This window comes from Cyprinodon tularosa, unplaced genomic scaffold, assembly GCF_016077235.1.
Source record: "Cyprinodon tularosa strain WSP-4 unplaced genomic scaffold, ASM1607723v1 ctg1024, whole genome shotgun sequence".
Classification (NCBI taxonomy): Eukaryota; Metazoa; Chordata; class Actinopteri; order Cyprinodontiformes; family Cyprinodontidae; genus Cyprinodon; species Cyprinodon tularosa.
In genome coordinates, this window is record NW_024037810.1 from 66,885 (window position 1) to 85,724 (window position 18,840).

Sequence of the window (18,840 nt, forward strand, 5' to 3'; positions counted from 1 at the left end):
TTCAGTCTTTGTGGTGTGCAGCCTTCCTGTAATCCATAGCTAACGGTTAGTGCAGACTGCTGACGGAGTGCTAGCTCTGCCTCTTTACTCTCTGTTTGCTACGCACTGAACCTTCTTTGGGTTTTCCTTTCTCCTCTTTCTCTGTGCTCATTCTGATATCTACTGGTATTTTCTCTGCCCGCCCTAAGGGCCCTAATCCGATCTTCCTGACTACTGTCATTCATTATACACAAGAATTGATTATTATTTGACATTTAGAAAAGATAGAGACAATATGGACAGATGTGTCATCAGAACAATAGAAGTGAGTGACCACTCACCTGTATATTTAACAGTGGACCTTGGCTTACAAAAAAGAAATAATATATGAAACTTAAATTTAGGTTTGCTTAATTAGCACTGGTTCAAACAGGAAATACAGAGGGAAGTTAGTTTATTTTTAGATCTCAATGTTGTGTTTCAGAGGCCTAGGTTTGTGTAAATGATACCTCCCTGAGAATCAATAAAAATCAAGATAAAGTTAAAAAAAACTTATATACATATTTTAAAATTCTATAAGCTGCATTTCTTTCTTATTTAAATGGATTATTTGGTTGGTAAAATATAAAAATGGCTTTTTGTAAAAGGAAACGTTTCATTAAAAATATTCAAAAAAGCAGTGAGGATGACTTTAGATTTGAAATGTTCTGTTCACAATAATGAATCAAAAGAGTTTATGCATTAAAAAAGAAATGAGGGGATCGATCTATGAAGGAACTCCTCCAGAATTTAGTGAGAAAGCTGTTATTGACACAACCCCTGGAGTCCCACTGAGACCCAGCAGCTGGTAATTACTAAGTTAAAAAGTGCCAGGTCATGAATAATACAGTGTGGTTGCCACACAATTAAATTGGGCAGCAATCGCTCAATGTTACCAAATAACCATGTGTAAGTTCACACATGTATCGGTGCTATAATATAAAACAAAACCGTCTCAGTCACGCAACCTCCAACCCCCATCCAAATCAACATTAGCGACATTAAAACACTGTTACAACAAAGACTCAACTGAAAGCTTTGCCTGTTAGGAATATGTGTGAAATTAATTTTTTTTTGTTCCCTGTTCCTGCTTTCACTATTTCATTTGTTTTGACATGTGAGTGTGAAATAAAAGTTGTACCTACTTCTATAGAAAATGGAATGCCTTTTTGTTCTGGAAGCTTCCAGAATTGGCAGTTCTACCTCAATGGACAGTGTCCTGCACAGACAGCTGCTCATGTCTACAGAAAGGGAATGTTGAGTGCCACATGGACCGCCTGGCTGCCTTCGTAATGAGAGATGTGTTACGGCCACAGCTTACAACTCTTTAATCTACCCATTTAATCAATCGCCATAACTTTCTATGCAGATGATGGACAATATCCAACATGCTATAAGTGGGATTCTCTAATAGTCAATTCGGCAAAAACTAAACAAAGCAAATCAATGGAACATTAGTGTCCATAAAATGAAGATTCACATTTAATTATATTTTAAAGGAGAAGTCCGATCAGCAAGAAATAATCAATGGATCATTATTAATACCTAAAAATAATACATCCAAGGTGATTTAATAAATTTAGCGTGAATCATAAAAAAAAAAAAAGAATAATAATTTTTGTGACAATCACTGAGTCTGGGGGCGGCCATTTTGTATCATACAGTAACACCTCCCTACTGCCATCTTCCAGCAGTGACGTCACGGTGCGGTAAGCCTAGCGCCATTCTCCCCGCTTTACAAGCTAAATCAATGGGAACTACTAGACACATCTGCAATCAACAACAATTATTGAAGATTTCCAGAGGACTTCACCATTGAAATTCACCAGAGCTGTAGTGAAACTGACAATGCCCACGTGCATGGCAGCTGGATGCTGGAATACATCGGGTAAAAGTGAAACAAAGAGTTATTCCATCTTTCTGATTCCTTTTTTTAAAATTTATGATATATTTATGGAATTTTGGGTATTACAGATACATATTACACCTTATCCATGAAGTGAAATTAATACAAAGATTAATTGTGTGAAACAAGGTACTAACAATTAAACAGTTTACCCCCAACTCTCACCCTACGACCCCTACCCTCCCTTACAGAACAGCCTATGAAATGGGGTATAATGGGTTTTGATACAGGAAATCTCAGTAGTGAACATGTTATATAGGCCATACATGCCTTCACATACCAGTACATAGGCAGACAGCACCCAACTGCAAGCCAAGCATGCTCATCATTCACAAGGTGAAAATTAAATATCACAAAAACAATTCCCATTATTAAGTGATAGTAATAATTATATATATATAAAATAAAATAAAATAATAATAATAATAAAAAAAAAAAAAATAAAAAAAAATAAAAAATAAAAACATTTTTTAACAATTATAAATCTACCATCCACAACCAGGTTAAACAAATCAGCTACTGTGCTATTGCTTTTTCCTTTTTTTTCCTTTCTGATTCCTGATCCTCCACGGACGGGTTGGTCGTTGGATCGCCTACTTGAAGAGGGAGGATTCGCCATCGAACTTCTGGCCAGAGAAAAAACCCGTAATATGTAGCCAACATTTGGATGAAGAATGTTTTCAAGATGACTTGGATAATAGCGCGTTGTGACAAACACCAGATACAGCACTGGGACTTGATCAACAGCCGATACCGCACCGTGACGTCACTAACCAGTAGGTGGCAGTAGTGTTCTTTGACCCCTTTCAGAAGTTTGAATTCTGAATTTGACCGGACCTTTCCTTTAAAGTGAGTAGGCAAGTAGCTATTACTAAGAGAGGGAGGAAAATGTTTGATATGAGTCCATGATATGGTGAGGACCTAAGACCCCTGTGTATTATATACCCTTGTTTAATAAGATAAACTTACAATGATTACAAAAGTAACTTAATTCTTACAAAAAGGTTCTAAGGGCAAAGAAGGACAAGGAGGCCTAATGACCATTAGAGCCACCAGCGATGAAAACTCCAAAAATACATCAGGAAGATGGCCCTAAGGGATGAAGAAAATGTCTCAGACAGTGGAAGCTGGAACTTGAGGAACCATCATAGGAGGAAAAAACCCTGCATGGGATCTACCACCCTCAGATAGCTGAAGTGGCTGAGATGACCAAATCCTACCAATGGCTAGAAAGGGGCCAGGCTGAAGCTGTACTGATCATGACAGCAGAGATACAGGCAGGAAAGGAATCCATTGAATGTCATAATCTAGTGGTTGGTATAATGAACAGAAACATCTGTGCAAAAAACTAGAGACCCCAGGTCAGAATTCCAGATACAAAGAGAAAAAAATGGTTCAAACCAACCAACCGGACATTGTGATCACTGATAAGCAGCAGAGGATGGCCCTAGTGATCGATTTGGACTTCCCAGATTATGGAGACAGAGGAATAAAGAACATGAGAAACTGGAGAAACACCAAGGCCTCAGGGTAGAGCTAGAGAGAGCCTGGAAGGTGAAAGCAGCTGTAGAGCCTGTGGTCATTGGAGCACTGGGGGCACTAACCCCCACACCGGAGAAGTGCCACCAACATAGATCTGGAGAAACATTAGAGATCTCAGTCCAGATGTTCTAGGGACACCTGAGCTACTGAGAGGAACCCTCAAGCTCACAGGCAGGAGATCACAGGCTGTTTTGTTAAAAAAAGGTCTCATTATTCTTCTAATAAATTTCCAGCTAATATGAATCATTGAAATTAAAAGGTGCTACTTCCCCTTTAAAAAAAAAAGTTTTACTTTTCTTTACCATCAAAGTGTTTGGGATTGCTGCAAAGACACAAGAAACTAACCCACGCTACAGTAGCAGCCATTTAAAATGGCCCTTCCCTGCAACCCCCAACAAAATACCCTCCATGAGCCCAACACATTTGTTTTACTCTGACTCCACCCTTTCACTGAATTACAGGGTCTGACCAGGAGATGACACTTCTCTTTAGATCCTAATGTCCACAAATCATGACAGAAAGAATATTAGTACAAATATTGATGTTTGAAAAGTAATTATAGGGGACTAGCTAGGAGCCATCCAAGGGCCCATCAGGGAAAGTGGAGAAATTTTAAATGGCTACTACTGTACTGTACATGCTTATCAAGAAGTTAAAGAAAAGAAATTATATATATATATATATATATATATATATATATATATATAATTACCATTAATTATATATATATATATATATATATATATATATATATATATATATATATATATATATATATATATATATATATATATATATATATATATATATATATATATATATAATATATAAAGGTGATTTGAGTGACTTTGAACGTGGCATGATTGTTGGTGCCAGAAGGGCTGGTCTGAGTATTTCAGAAACTGCTGATCTACTGGGATTTTCACGCACAACCATCTCTAGGGTTTACAGAGAATGGTCCGAAAAAGAAAAAACATCCAGTGAGCGGCAGTTCTGTGGGCGGAAATGCCTTGTTGATGCCAGAGGTCAGAGGAGAATGGCCAGACTGGTTGGAGCTGATAGAAGGGCAACAGTGACTCAAATAACCACCCGTTACAACCAAGGTGGGCAGAAGAGCATCTCTGAACGCACAGTACGTGGAACTTTGAGGCAGATGGGCTACAGCAGCAGAAGACCACACCGGGTGCCACTCCTTTCAGCTAAGAACAGGAAACTGAGGCTACAATTTGCACAAACTCATGGAAATTGGACAATAGAAGATTGGAAAAACGTTGCCTGGTCTGATGAGTCTCGCTTTCTGCTGCGACATTCGGATGGTAGGGTCAGAATTTGGCGTCTTCAACATGAAAGCATGGATCCATCCTGCCTTGTATCAACGGTTCATGCTGGTGGTGGTGGTGTCATGGTGTGGGGAATATTTTCTTGGCACTCTTTGGGCCCCTTGGTACCAATTGAGCATCGTTGCAACGCCACAGCCTACCTGAGTATTGTTGCTGACCATGTCCATCCCTTTATGACCACAATGTACCCAACTTCTGATGGCTACTTTCAGCAGGATAATGCGCCATGTCATAAAGCTGGAATCATCTCAGACTGGTTTCTTGAACATGACAATGAGTTCACTGTACTCAAATGGCCTCCACAGTCACCAGATCTCAATCCAATAGAGCATCTTTGGGATGTGGTGGAACGGGAGATTCGCATCATGGATGTGCAGCCGACAAATCTGCAGCAACTGTGTGACGCCATCATGTCAATATGGACCAAACCCCCTGAGGAATGCTTCCAGCACCTTGTTGAATCTATGCCACCAAGAATTGAGGCAGTTCTGAAGGCAAAAGGGGGTCCAACCCGTTACTAGCATGGGGTACCTAATAAAGTGGCCGGTGAGTGTAGATTCAAAGAGAATACCTTTTGACGTCTTTCTGGACTCAGAGTTCTCTAAAGTTTCAGCTTTCTTTCTCAGGAAGTCACGCTCATCTTTCAGAAGATGGGTCTCATCCTTCAGCAACTTCAGATCTGCCTTAAGTGTACTCATGGTGGGGGCAGATGCATTTTGCTGAAGAACAATAACTAGGAAAAAAATACATTTTACTAGATAATTAACACGTTAATTTATTGCTGTCGGTGAAATGAATACGAGTTACGTGGTAATAACAGTTTGAAATCTAAGAAGTCTGATTTTATCCTACCTGAAATTTGAACCACTGCACTTACCTGATCATAAGTTACAATTTACTTTGTAATCAGTTGGTAGGTGGTGGGCAATAATAGAAACTTTTAACCCACCAACATTCTCCATTCTTACATAGTAATATGCAATTGCAATAATTACATGCAAGTAATTATAATGAAAGTATATACCTTAATTTTGTGGTAATTACCAAATAAAGTTTTCTTGTTACCTAGTAATATAGTGTAACTTGTTATGTTATTACTGTACTGTAAAAGAAAGCATTACCAAATTAATAATATTTTTTTGATTTCCTTTGATTTGTTGATTTCCTTTGATCCCTCTATAGAAAGCGTGCTGCATCACAAAGCAGGTCAGACTTTAAATAGCTACAAAAGCTTTTGACCACTGACCAGCGAGAGCCAGGACACAGCCTCCCGGTTTGTCTTTGCTGGATCTATAAATGAATATCATCCATCAATCATTGCCAGGGCCATCCTTCTCCAGCCCAGACGGATGGGGGGTGACTGATGTCACTGCATGTTACTGTCCGGCCCTCCCGCCTCAATTCCTGCTCACTCACATCAAATAGACCTGACAGCCCACCAGCTACAAACCAAAGGGGCACTGCAATGTCACCTTTTTGGATTTTTAGGGGGTGGGTGTCAGGGCGGGGTGTAGAGACTTGTTTAGGGGACAAAACCAGCTTGCAGTATCCTGCTCATTGTTTTGTTGATTGACAGCTGGGGTGTTTTCATAGGCGGTGAGGAGGACATTCGCTTCCAAATCTCTTGATTACTATTTAATATTTATAACCTTTGATCACATCTGCAATTCATCTATTCGTACGGATGGGATGATCTCTGTCCACCACATGTTTACAACTGCATTTACCTGCAGCATCAATGAAATTATTGAGTTGTGTTTTTACCAATATGGCCAAATGTTTAAGGATCAGAGTAGGATCCGCTATCCAAACACTTAGCTGAACAGGTTTTAAGAAATTGCTGTGAAGACTGAAAAAGCATTTCCTCCATCATACTGATGTCATTTCATTGCACCCTCTATGCAGGTGTTATCATAGATATTTCATGTTATTACAACAGAGAAAGAAGATCCATATCCCTGCAGAAGAACAAAGTTTCTGTCATGATGGGATTGAGATGTCTAACCCACATGCAGAGAACACTCAGGAGACAGAGAAAAAGTTCAAAGGTTTATTGACAGAGTTTTCAAATGTGCACTGGAACTGGGTTGGTCATACTGGTCACGGGAGGATCACCACTAAGGAGAACAGAGAGGTTAGAGGATTTCCAGGGATCCAGTAGTTTGTCAGGTGATTAAGTTAATACCTGCTCAGGGGCGGAACAGATCAGCAGGAGGGGGAATAACCCTGAGTGTCCAGAGGTTTGTCGGCAGGCAGAGGGCTGAGGGCTAAGGCAGAGACTGACCGAATGCAGGCAGGCAGATTCCAGAACTGAGTAACTTCCAGGTTTCAGGTTTTCAGACAGGTCAGGTTCTCTAGGCAGAGAGAAAGAACTGGATCAGGCAGGTTCACGCAAAAACACAGAGAAAAGATCAGGCAGGTTGTCTCTGGTCTAGCTGTACCATTACTGGCTAACACTCTGGCACTGGAGTGTCAGTCTCCGCCTCCTTAAGTAGGAGTCTCCTGATGAGCAGATTGAAGACAGCAGTCAGCTCATGCCCCAAGGAGATCTCGTGCGCCCTCTGGTGGAGAAAGTGGACAAACCTCCAGATCCCAACAGTTTCAACATTAATGGGATAAAACAGTTAAAGCTGAGTTTAAATGATCATTTTGAACATCTTTAATTCAGACATTTATCATGAAAAACAGAAGCAGAATCTTGTTATCAACCAAAATCCAGGTAAAATATATTATGTTTGGATCCCATCAGACCCAGTGATGCTTTTGAAGTTCATTTTCCCCGGGAGACAGAATCTGTTCATGATAGCCAATAATACATGTGTATAGAATACAATGTTTTTATACTTGGGACTACAGTTTACCTACAGTATGCAAGCGAGTGTATCTATTGTGAGATGTATCTGCTTTGCTGTACGATAATAGATTTAAAGCATAGAGGCATTTTTTTTTGGAGTTCTATTTCTCTGCTAATATTTCATCCTCAAGGATAAGTTCAAATGGTTTAAAGTAGGGATGCATGATATTGGGATTTTGGCCGATATCCGATATGCCGATATTTTAAAACTCATGTAGCCGATAACCGATATCGATACCGATGTTAAAGCTGGACAAAAATAAGTAGTCATTGAAAATAGCTGTTTTGTTATCCATTTCTGACACTTTGAAAAATAATATACTCAAATATATTTTCATATGCTGATATCAAATAGATTTTTTAAAACGCGGTATCGATCTATTTTACTTTCAAAATCTGGTGAAATTTCATCGTTCTGTTACAAACTCTCGTGATATTTTGCAAATTCTTGTGAGATTTTGTTAGTAAAATAGATCGATACCGCGTCAATATATCAACATATAAAAATATGGCAACATTTGGTGAATTTTCGGGGGATTTCGTAGCATAACGATGACGTATAGCAATATTTCATTAGTAAAAGAGATTGATATGGTGTTTTTAAATGGCAATATATCAGCATAGGAAGATATTGGGATATTTTAATGGATCAATATTTTTTCCCTCGTCTTTAGAAGTTTTTAAGTCTGTAAAAAAGAAGTTTTTGAGGAAGAAGAAGAAGTAGTATTTTTTTTATTTTTTTAGACTTTAGAAACTCAGAAGCTGATCAAATATCGGGTTAAATATCGGTGGGGGGGCCGATGTCCGATATTCAGTTTTAAGGCCGATACCGATAGGGGGCCCATTATATCGTGCGTCCCTAGTTTAAAGGTCTGTTAAAGTGTTCTATGTTTAAGATGAAAACACAAGAGATTACATTTGTTCAAATTTCTTTAACGTATAACGGCATGTTTTAGAACAGGGGTAGCCAATTAAATATCAGCTGGGTCAGAATAAAGAAAATCATCAACCAGAAAAGGTCCGGAGACATTTTTAATGATCTCTTACTTTAAACATAATTTAACACAGAAATAAAATGAGGTGTTTATGCGTCCTTGTTATATATTGAACTTTTAAATAAAAATATATATCTAAAAAATAGAAAACAGTCAGATTAGTAAACCACCAGTCACCATTTTTACTGGTTGTTTGCTTAACCAATTGCTGTGAAACCAGTTTCTGACCAATATATTGATTGAACTAAACAAAATCGGTTTTACCAAGTTGATTGTTTCTCAGTTGTTTTTCCAACCAATCCATTCTTGAAGTGTGGTTTTCACCTATTAGATAAAATCATTGGTTAATATTCAGTGTCTTGTTTGTTTTTGAGGCAGATCGATTTGGCTAAGATTAAAGATAAACTTTGAAACTAGATTGGTTTATTCAACATTAATGTGCTTTTAGAGAACTAGAGACTACACTAAGAAATAAATACTTTCACTCTTCTTCAACACACACCTGCTACAGCTGTAGCCATAATCTGTCACTACGCTGAGGTATGGTGGGAGTAGTAAGGTCTTTGATTTATTATGACCACCGGACTGAAGGTGTGGTGGTGTTTTCTTCAAAGTTTCCTATACATCATTTGGCAGATTTTTAACGCATTTTATACTCACATTTGACCTTTTTAAATCGACTTAGGTCATAGAAATCCTGGGCCTTCAAACAGATAATGGCTTGCTGTTCATGTTGTTTTTGCACAGCGGTTCAGAGCTAAGATAATAAGCTTGCTTTATTTTACAGACATCTGAAATTTCCCACTTCTTTTTGTTTCATTTTCTTTCTTGGTAAACTATATTCAGATGCAGATCGAGCCCAAAAGCACGGAATGGACGAGTTTATATCAGCCAACCCGTGTAACTTCGACCATGCCTCCCTGTTTGAGCTGGTGCAGCGCCTCACCTTGGATCACAGACTAAACGATTCCTATTCCTGCCTGGTAAGCAAAGCTGAATCCTCATCAGTTTTTTGGAGGGGGCTCTCCTCATCCTCTGCAGGAAGTCCAAGCCCTTCTGTGCCCTTTGACCAAAGAGGTGGTGTTTCCAGTCCAGGTGAGGGTGTCTGTGATGAATGTGGTGCTGCTGACCACCTCTGCAGCTGAGCTGTTGATGAGCAGTGGAGCTCCATCACAACAGCTCCTTTATTGCTTCTTTTTTTTCTTTTTAGCTCCACCTACTTTACCATAGATTTTTTCTTCCTCAAAAGTAATATCTGTTTTATCTTATTTGCTGTGCTCTTGAATGAGTTTTGTCTGTTATGAATTGATTTGATATTGTCAGGTCTGCTGCAGATGTGAAAACTGTGTGTTTGTGTGTGATTCCCACAGGGTTGGTTTAGTCCTGGCCAGGTGTTCGTCCTGGATGAATACTGCGCTCGTTATGGTGTCCGAGGCTGCCACCGGCACCTTTGTTACCTTAGTGATCTGCTTGAGAGGGCCGAGAATGGAGCCATGATTGACCCCACACTGCTTCACTACAGCTATGCCTTCTGTGCCTCGCACGTGCATGGAAACAGGTAAAGGTCAAACTACCTCTCAGATATTATTTTGCACTATTGCTGCAGTCTGATCCTGGAGAAATTAAGTATCCCAGTGGTGCCATTAACAAAAATAAAAACAAAAGTTTCTCGGCCACGGAGTGAAGAACTTACAACAGGGTATTATGGCCAGGCTAGAGAATTTTTAAAAAATTATTTTGAGAATAAAGTAATAAAACTACAACAATAAAGTCGTAACAATACAAGAATAAAGTAATAAAATTACAAGAATAAAGTCGTAACAATACGAGAATAAAGTAGTAAAACTACAAGAATAAAGTCGTAACAATACGAGAATAAAGTAATAAAACTACAAGAATAAAGTCGTAACAACACGAGAATAAAGTAATAAAATTACAAGAATAAAGTCGTAACAATACGAGAATAAAGTAATAAAACTACAAGAATAAAGTCGTAACAATACGAGAATAAAGTAATAAAATTACAAGAATAAAGTCGTAACAATACGAGAATAAAGTAATAAAACTACAAGAATAAAGTCGTAACAATACGAGAATAAAGTAATAAAACTACAAGAATAAAGTCGTAACAATACGAGAATAAAGTAATAAAATTACTAGAATAAAGTCGTAACAATACGAGAATAAAGTAATAAAACTACAAGAATAAAGTCGTAACAATACGAGAATAAATTAATAAAATTACTAGAATAAAGTCGTAACAATACGAGAATAAAGTAATAAAACTACAAGAATAAAGTCGTAACAATACGAGAATAAAGTAATAAAATTACAAGAATAAAGTCGTAACAATACGAGAATAAACTAATAAAATTACTAGAATAAAGTCGTAACAATACGAGAATAAAGTAATAAAATTACAAGAATAAAGTCGTAACAATACGAGAATAAAGTAATAAAACTACAAGAATAAAGTCGTAACAATACGAGAATAAAGTAATAAAACTACAAGAATAAAGTCGTAACAATACGAGAATAAAGTAATAAAAACTACAAGAATAAAGTCGTAACAATACCAGAATAAAGTAATAAAACTACAAGAATAAAGTCGTAACAACACGAGAATAAAGTAATAAAATTACAAGAATAAAGTCGTAACAATACGAGAATAAAGTAATAAAACTACAACAATAAAGTCGTAACAATACGAGAATAAAGTAATAAAACTACAAGAATAAAGTCGTAACAATACGAGAATAAAGTAATAAAATTACAAGAATAAAGTCGTAACAATACGAGAATAAAGTAATAAAACTACAAGAATAAAGTCGTAACAATACGAGAATAAAGTAATAAAACTACAAGAATAAAGTCGTAACAATACGAGAATAAAGTAATAAAATTACTAGAATAAAGTCGTAACAATACGAGAATAAAGTAATAAAACTACAAGAATAAAGTCGTAACAATACGAGAATAAAGTAATAAAATTACTAGAATAAAGTCGTAACAATACGAGAATAAAGTAATAAAACTACAAGAATAAAGTCGTAACAATACGAGAATAAAGTAATAAAATTACAAGAATAAAGTCGTAACAATACGAGAATAAACTAATAAAATTACTAGAATAAAGTCGTAACAATACGAGAATAAAGTAATAAAATTACAAGAATAAAGTCGTAACAATACGAGAATAAAGTAATAAAACTACAAGAATAAAGTCGTAACAATACGAGAATAAAGTAATAAAACTACAAGAATAAAGTCGTAACAATACGAGAATAAAGTAATAAAATTACAAGAATAAAGTCGTAACAATACGAGAATAAAGTAATAAAACTACAAGAATAAAGTCGTAACAATACGAGAATAAAGTAATAAAACTACAAGAATAAAGTCGTAACAATACGAGAATAAAGTAATAAAATTACTAGAATAAAGTCGTAACAATACGAGAATAAAGTAATAAAACTACAAGAATAAAGTCGTAACAATACGAGAATAAAGTAATAAAATTACTAGAATAAAGTCGTAACAATACGAGAATAAAGTAATAAAACTACAAGAATAAAGTCGTAACAATACGAGAATAAAGTAATAAAATTACAAGAATAAAGTCGTAACAATACGAGAATAAACTAATAAAATTACTAGAATAAAGTCGTAACAATACGAGAATAAAGTAATAAAATTACAAGAATAAAGTCGTAACAATACGAGAATAAAGTAATAAAACTACAAGAATAAAGTCGTAACAATACGAGAATAAAGTAATAAAACTACAAGAATAAAGTCGTAACAATACGAGAATAAAGTAATAAAACTATAAGAATAAAGTCGTAACAATACGACAATAAAGTAATAAAACTACAAGAATAAAGTCGTAACAATACGAGAATAAAGTAATAAAATTACAAGAATAAAGTCGTAACAATAGGAGAATAAACTAATAAAATTACTAGAATAAAGTCGTAACAATACGAGAATAAAGTAATAAAACTACAAGAATAAAGTCGTAACAATAGGAGAATAAACTAATAAAATTACTAGAATAAAGTCGTAACAATACGAGAATAAAGTAATAAAACTACAAGAATAAAGTCGTAACAATACGAGAATAAAGTAATAAAACTACAAGAATAAAGTCGTAACAACACGAGAATAAAGTAATAAAACTGCAAGAATAAAGTCGTAACAATACGAGAATAAAGTAATAAAACTGCAAGAATAAAGTCGTAACAATACGAGAATAAAGTAATAAAACTACAAGAATAAAGTCGTAACAATACGAGAATAAAGTAATAAAATTACTAGAATAAAGTCGTGACAATACGAGAATAAAGTAATAAAACTACAAGAATAAAGTCGTAACAATACGAGAATAAAGTAATAAAATTACTAGAATAAAGTCGTAACAATACGAGAATAAAGTAATAAAACTACAAGAATAAAGTCGTAACAATACGAGAATAAAGTAATAAAATTACTAGAATAAAGTCGTAACAATACGAGAATAAAGTAATAAAACTACAAGAATAAAGTCGTAACAATACGAGAATAAAGTAATAAAATTACTAGAATAAAGTCGTAACAATACGAGAATAAAGTAATAAAACTACAAGAATAAAGCCGTAACAATACGAGAATAAAGTAATAAAATTACAAGAATAAAGTCGTAACAATACGAGAATAAACTAATAAAATTACTAGAATAAAGTCGTAACAATACGAGAATAAAGTAATAAAATTACTAGAATAAAGTCGTAACAATACGAGAATAAAGTAATAAAACTACAAGAATAAAGTCGTAACAATACGAGAATAAAGTAATAAAATTACTAGAATAAAGTCGTAACAATACGAGAATAAAGTAATAAAACTACAAGAATAAAGTCGTAACAATACGAGAATAAAGTAATAAAATTACAAGAATAAAGTCGTAACAATACGAGAATAAACTAATAAAATTACTAGAATAAAGTCGTAACAATACGAGAATAAAGTAATAAAATTACAAGAATAAAGTCGTAACAATACGAGAATAAAGTAATAAAACTACAAGAATAAAGTCGTAACAATACGAGAATAAAGTAATAAAACTACAAGAATAAAGTCGTAACAATACGAGAATAAAGTAATAAAACTATAAGAATAAAGTCGTAACAATACGACAATAAAGTAATAAAACTACAAGAATAAAGTCGTAACAATACGAGAATAAAGTAATAAAATTACAAGAATAAAGTCGTAACAATAGGAGAATAAACTAATAAAATTACTAGAATAAAGTCGTAACAATACGAGAATAAAGTAATAAAACTACAAGAATAAAGTCGTAACAATAGGAGAATAAACTAATAAAATTACTAGAATAAAGTCGTAACAATACGAGAATAAAGTAATAAAACTACAAGAATAAAGTCGTAACAATACGAGAATAAAGTAATAAAACTACAAGAATAAAGTCGTAACAACACGAGAATAAAGTAATAAAACTGCAAGAATAAAGTCGTAACAATACGAGAATAAAGTAATAAAAACTACAAGAATAAAGTCGTAACAATACCAGAATAAAGTAATAAAACTACAAGAATAAAGTCGTAACAACACGAGAATAAAGTAATAAAATTACAAGAATAAAGTCGTAACAATACGAGAATAAAGTAATAAAAACTACAAGAATAAAGTCGTAACAATACCAGAATAAAGTAATAAAACTACAAGAATAAAGTCGTAACAACACGAGAATAAAGTAATAAAATTACAAGAATAAAGTCGTAACAATACGAGAATAAAGTAATAAAACTACAACAATAAAGTCGTAACAATACGAGAATAAAGTAATAAAACTACAAGAATAAAGTCGTAACAATACGAGAATAAAGTAATAAAATTACAAGAATAAAGTCGTAACAATACGAGAATAAAGTAATAAAACTACAAGAATAAAGTCGTAACAATACGAGAATAAAGTAATAAAACTACAAGAATAAAGTCGTAACAATACGAGAATAAAGTAATAAAATTACTAGAATAAAGTCGTAACAATACGAGAATAAAGTAATAAAACTACAAGAATAAAGTCGTAACAATACGAGAATAAAGTAATAAAATTACAAGAATAAAGTCGTAACAATACGAGAATAAACTAATAAAATTACTAGAATAAAGTCGTAACAATACGAGAATAAAGTAATAAAATTACAAGAATAAAGTCGTAACAATACGAGAATAAAGTAATAAAACTACAAGAATAAAGTCGTAACAATACGAGAATAAAGTAATAAAACTACAAGAATAAAGTCGTAACAATACGAGAATAAAGTAATAAAACTATAAGAATAAAGTCGTAACAATACGACAATAAAGTAATAAAACTACAAGAATAAAGTCGTAACAATACGAGAATAAAGTAATAAAATTACAAGAATAAAGTCGTAACAATAGGAGAATAAACTAATAAAATTACTAGAATAAAGTCGTAACAATACGAGAATAAAGTAATAAAACTACAAGAATAAAGTCGTAACAATAGGAGAATAAACTAATAAAATTACTAGAATAAAGTCGTAACAATACGAGAATAAAGTAATAAAACTACAAGAATAAAGTCGTAACAATACGAGAATAAAGTAATAAAACTACAAGAATAAAGTCGTAACAACACGAGAATAAAGTAATAAAACTGCAAGAATAAAGTCGTAACAATACGAGAATAAAGTAATAAAACTGCAAGAATAAAGTCGTAACAATACGAGAATAAAGTAATAAAACTACAAGAATAAAGTCGTAACAATACGAGAATAAAGTAATAAAATTACTAGAATAAAGTCGTGACAATACGAGAATAAAGTAATAAAACTACAAGAATAAAGTCGTAACAATACGAGAATAAAGTAATAAAATTACTAGAATAAAGTCGTAACAATACGAGAATAAAGTAATAAAACTACAAGAATAAAGTCGTAACAATACGAGAATAAAGTAATAAAATTACTAGAATAAAGTCGTAACAATACGAGAATAAAGTAATAAAACTACAAGAATAAAGTCGTAACAATACGAGAATAAAGTAATAAAATTACTAGAATAAAGTCGTAACAATACGAGAATAAAGTAATAAAACTACAAGAATAAAGCCGTAACAATACGAGAATAAAGTAATAAAATTACAAGAATAAAGTCGTAACAATACGAGAATAAACTAATAAAATTACTAGAATAAAGTCGTAACAATACGAGAATAAAGTAATAAAATTACAAGAATAAAGTCGTAACAATACGAGAATAAAGTAATAAAACTACAAGAATAAAGTCGTAACAATACGAGAATAAAGTAATAAAACTACAAGAATAAAGTCGTAACAATACGAGAATAAAGTAATAAAACTACAAGAATAAAGTCGTAACAATACGACAATAAAGTAATAAAACTACAAGAATAAAGTCGTAACAATACGAGAATAAAGTAATAAAATTACAAGAATAAAGTCGTAACAATAGGAGAATAAACTAATAAAATTACTAGAATAAAGTCGTAACAATACGAGAATAAAGTAATAAAACTACAAGAATAAAGTCGTAACAATAGGAGAATAAACTAATAAAATTACTAGAATAAAGTCGTAACAATACGAGAATAAAGTAATAAAACTACAAGAATAAAGTCGTAACAATACGAGAATAAAGTAATAAAACTACAAGAATAAAGTCGTAACAACACGAGAATAAAGTAATAAAACTGCAAGAATAAAGTCGTAACAATACGAGAATAAAGTAATAAAACTGCAAGAATAAAGTCGTAACAATACGAGAATAAAGTAATAAAACTACAAGAATAAAGTCGTAACAATACGAGAATAAAGTAATAAAATTACTAGAATAAAGTCGTGACAATACGAGAATAAAGTAATAAAACTACAAGAATAAAGTCGTAACAATACGAGAATAAAGTAATAAAATTACTAGAATAAAGTCGTAACAATACGAGAATAAAGTAATAAAACTACAAGAATAAAGTCGTAACAATACGAGAATAAAGTAATAAAATTACTAGAATAAAGTCGTAACAATACGAGAATAAAGTAATAAAACTACAAGAATAAAGTCGTAACAATACGAGAATAAAGTAATAAAACTACAAGAATAAAGTTGTAAAATTTCCAGTATAAAGTTGTAAAAGTATCATAATAAATTCATAACGTTATGAGAATAAAGTTGTAATATTATGAGAAAAAGGTCTTAATATTAAAAGAATAAATTTGCACATTCTTCCCTAAAATGAGGAGTGTCGCGCATCATGTGAAGTTACACTTATACTATAATTATTTTAGGACATCAGCATCAAACTGGGAAGGATGTCAAACAAAGGTTGCTGATTGGTGGAGCCGGTCGGCCGTCACCTGCTGGTCAGAGCTAGAAGGTTTCTCTCTAAAACGGGTTGTGGTATGATGACTTCATTCTCTTGAATTTTCAACTTTATTCTCATAATATTGCGACTTTATTCTCCAGAAAAAATTATAAAAAATACTCTATTGTAAAGACCTGATATAAGCAAGAAGAGCTGCCCTATCCCTCCCCATCAGGACAAGCTGCAGATTCCTTTATCTAAGGCGCCCAGCTCTGAGGGTGTTTTTTTTTTTAACCTGGAATTTCATCTGGTGTCCAACGCGACAGTTTTATGCATCTTCTAGCCACAGTACATTTTTGAGTTTTTAAAAATAATCCAATTTTTAGAAGCCTGATGTTTCTCTCTCTTTGCATTCTGGAGAAAGCAAAAAAAAAATCAACATTTCTTGATTCGGTTAAACGCAAATAAAAATTTGCGTAAACATTTCAAGCTCTGCTCACTTTTCAAAAACAATTGCATTAGTTTGAACACTGTACGTTCAAGTTACGATATTTCTTGTGTCAATTTTCTGTTTTACTGGTAAATTTCAGATTCTTATTTTTAAGTTATTTATGTGTCCTTCTTGCTCTACTTGCATGCTCACCTCTTCTCTTTTATTTCTTTTGTTTCTCCTTTAACCTTTTACCAAATTTGAAAAAAACATCCCTTTAACCCTCTGACCAACCCTTTCTCTAAACCACACTTAGTCAACGTTTTGTCTGAGTTAACAAACTGGCCAATATGTGAGACTGACCTCGTGCAAGAACTGTCCCTCTTTAACCCTGAGCCCCCCCCTCAGACCATAAAACCAGAACTCAAACTTTTTGAGCTCATGAAGATAAAGGACTTCAGAAGTGCAGTGTTCATGGGACGTAGAAGGTAGGCAATTGAATCATTCTGGAAGCTTTCTCACACAACTATAGTTGTTTTTGTGTCATTCAAAGGTTAAAATATATTTTTTATATATTTTAGTGTGAATTCTGTTACAACTAAAGAGATAGAGGTTGTGTCATGAACAGAGACAGATGGACCCAGTATTCAGGAGAGGCAGTCAGTAGGAAAGTTCAAACGTTTATTAAATAAAACAAAAACTAAAGCGGAGCTGTGGCTCGCGAACACTGCAGGTGGGGGGGCGGGGCACCACCCAATCTCAGACACTCTGGGGGAGAAACACAGGTAAGTGACCACGATAAACTGATAGAAGATTAACTGTGTTGGTAACTTACCTGGTTTAACAGTCCAGACCACGAGTGTCCCCAGTGCTGCAGTCCAATAGGTGAGGCTGGAAGCCGATCCTGGTGAGGGATCCAGAACAGACAGGAACAGAAACAGGAGGCAGGATCCAGGCTTCCAGGCATCCACAGGCTCCCAGGAGGGTTCAGAGTCTGACTGGGACCAGAAGCATGACCAGGTGGTCACGCACAGGAGCAGACAGGATCAGGTGCAGACAGGCAGGCTCAGTGGAAGAGGGTAGCCGAGACAGGACGTGGAACCGGAACTTTAAGCGGGACTTTAAACTGGTCTCCTCCCTGGAGCCAGGCTTACTGGATAAAAGCTGAACCTCCCCCCATATTGAGCCAAAAACCCAGAGGACTCCCCGGGGGAGGAACAGTGGACGATCAGGAGACGAGACAAACTAAAACCCTCTTTCCACTGGCAGCTAGGATCCAGGACATGAACCAAATAAAAACTGAACAGACAGACTGACAGAAAGACAAGCAATGATCTGGCCCTGAATGCTCAGGCTGAACAGAATATAAACCAGAGGAAACAGGTGAGAGGAATAAATTATG

General features: G+C 34.3%; 1 protein-coding gene across 1 annotated transcript in view; it reads left to right on the top strand.

Moving 5' to 3' along the window:
- The window catches only part of LOC119780235 (calcium-dependent secretion activator 1), a gene marked incomplete at its 3' end in the record, with an annotated part of 164,303 nt that overhangs the window by 59,120 nt on the left and 86,343 nt on the right, over positions 1 to 18,840 (top strand). The window contains exons 11-12 of the mRNA XM_038280190.1: positions 9,502 to 9,638; positions 10,026 to 10,213. Coding sequence (XP_038136118.1) covers positions 9,502 to 9,638; positions 10,026 to 10,213 — 325 coding nt within the window. The remainder of the gene's footprint in view (positions 1 to 9,501; positions 9,639 to 10,025; positions 10,214 to 18,840) is intronic.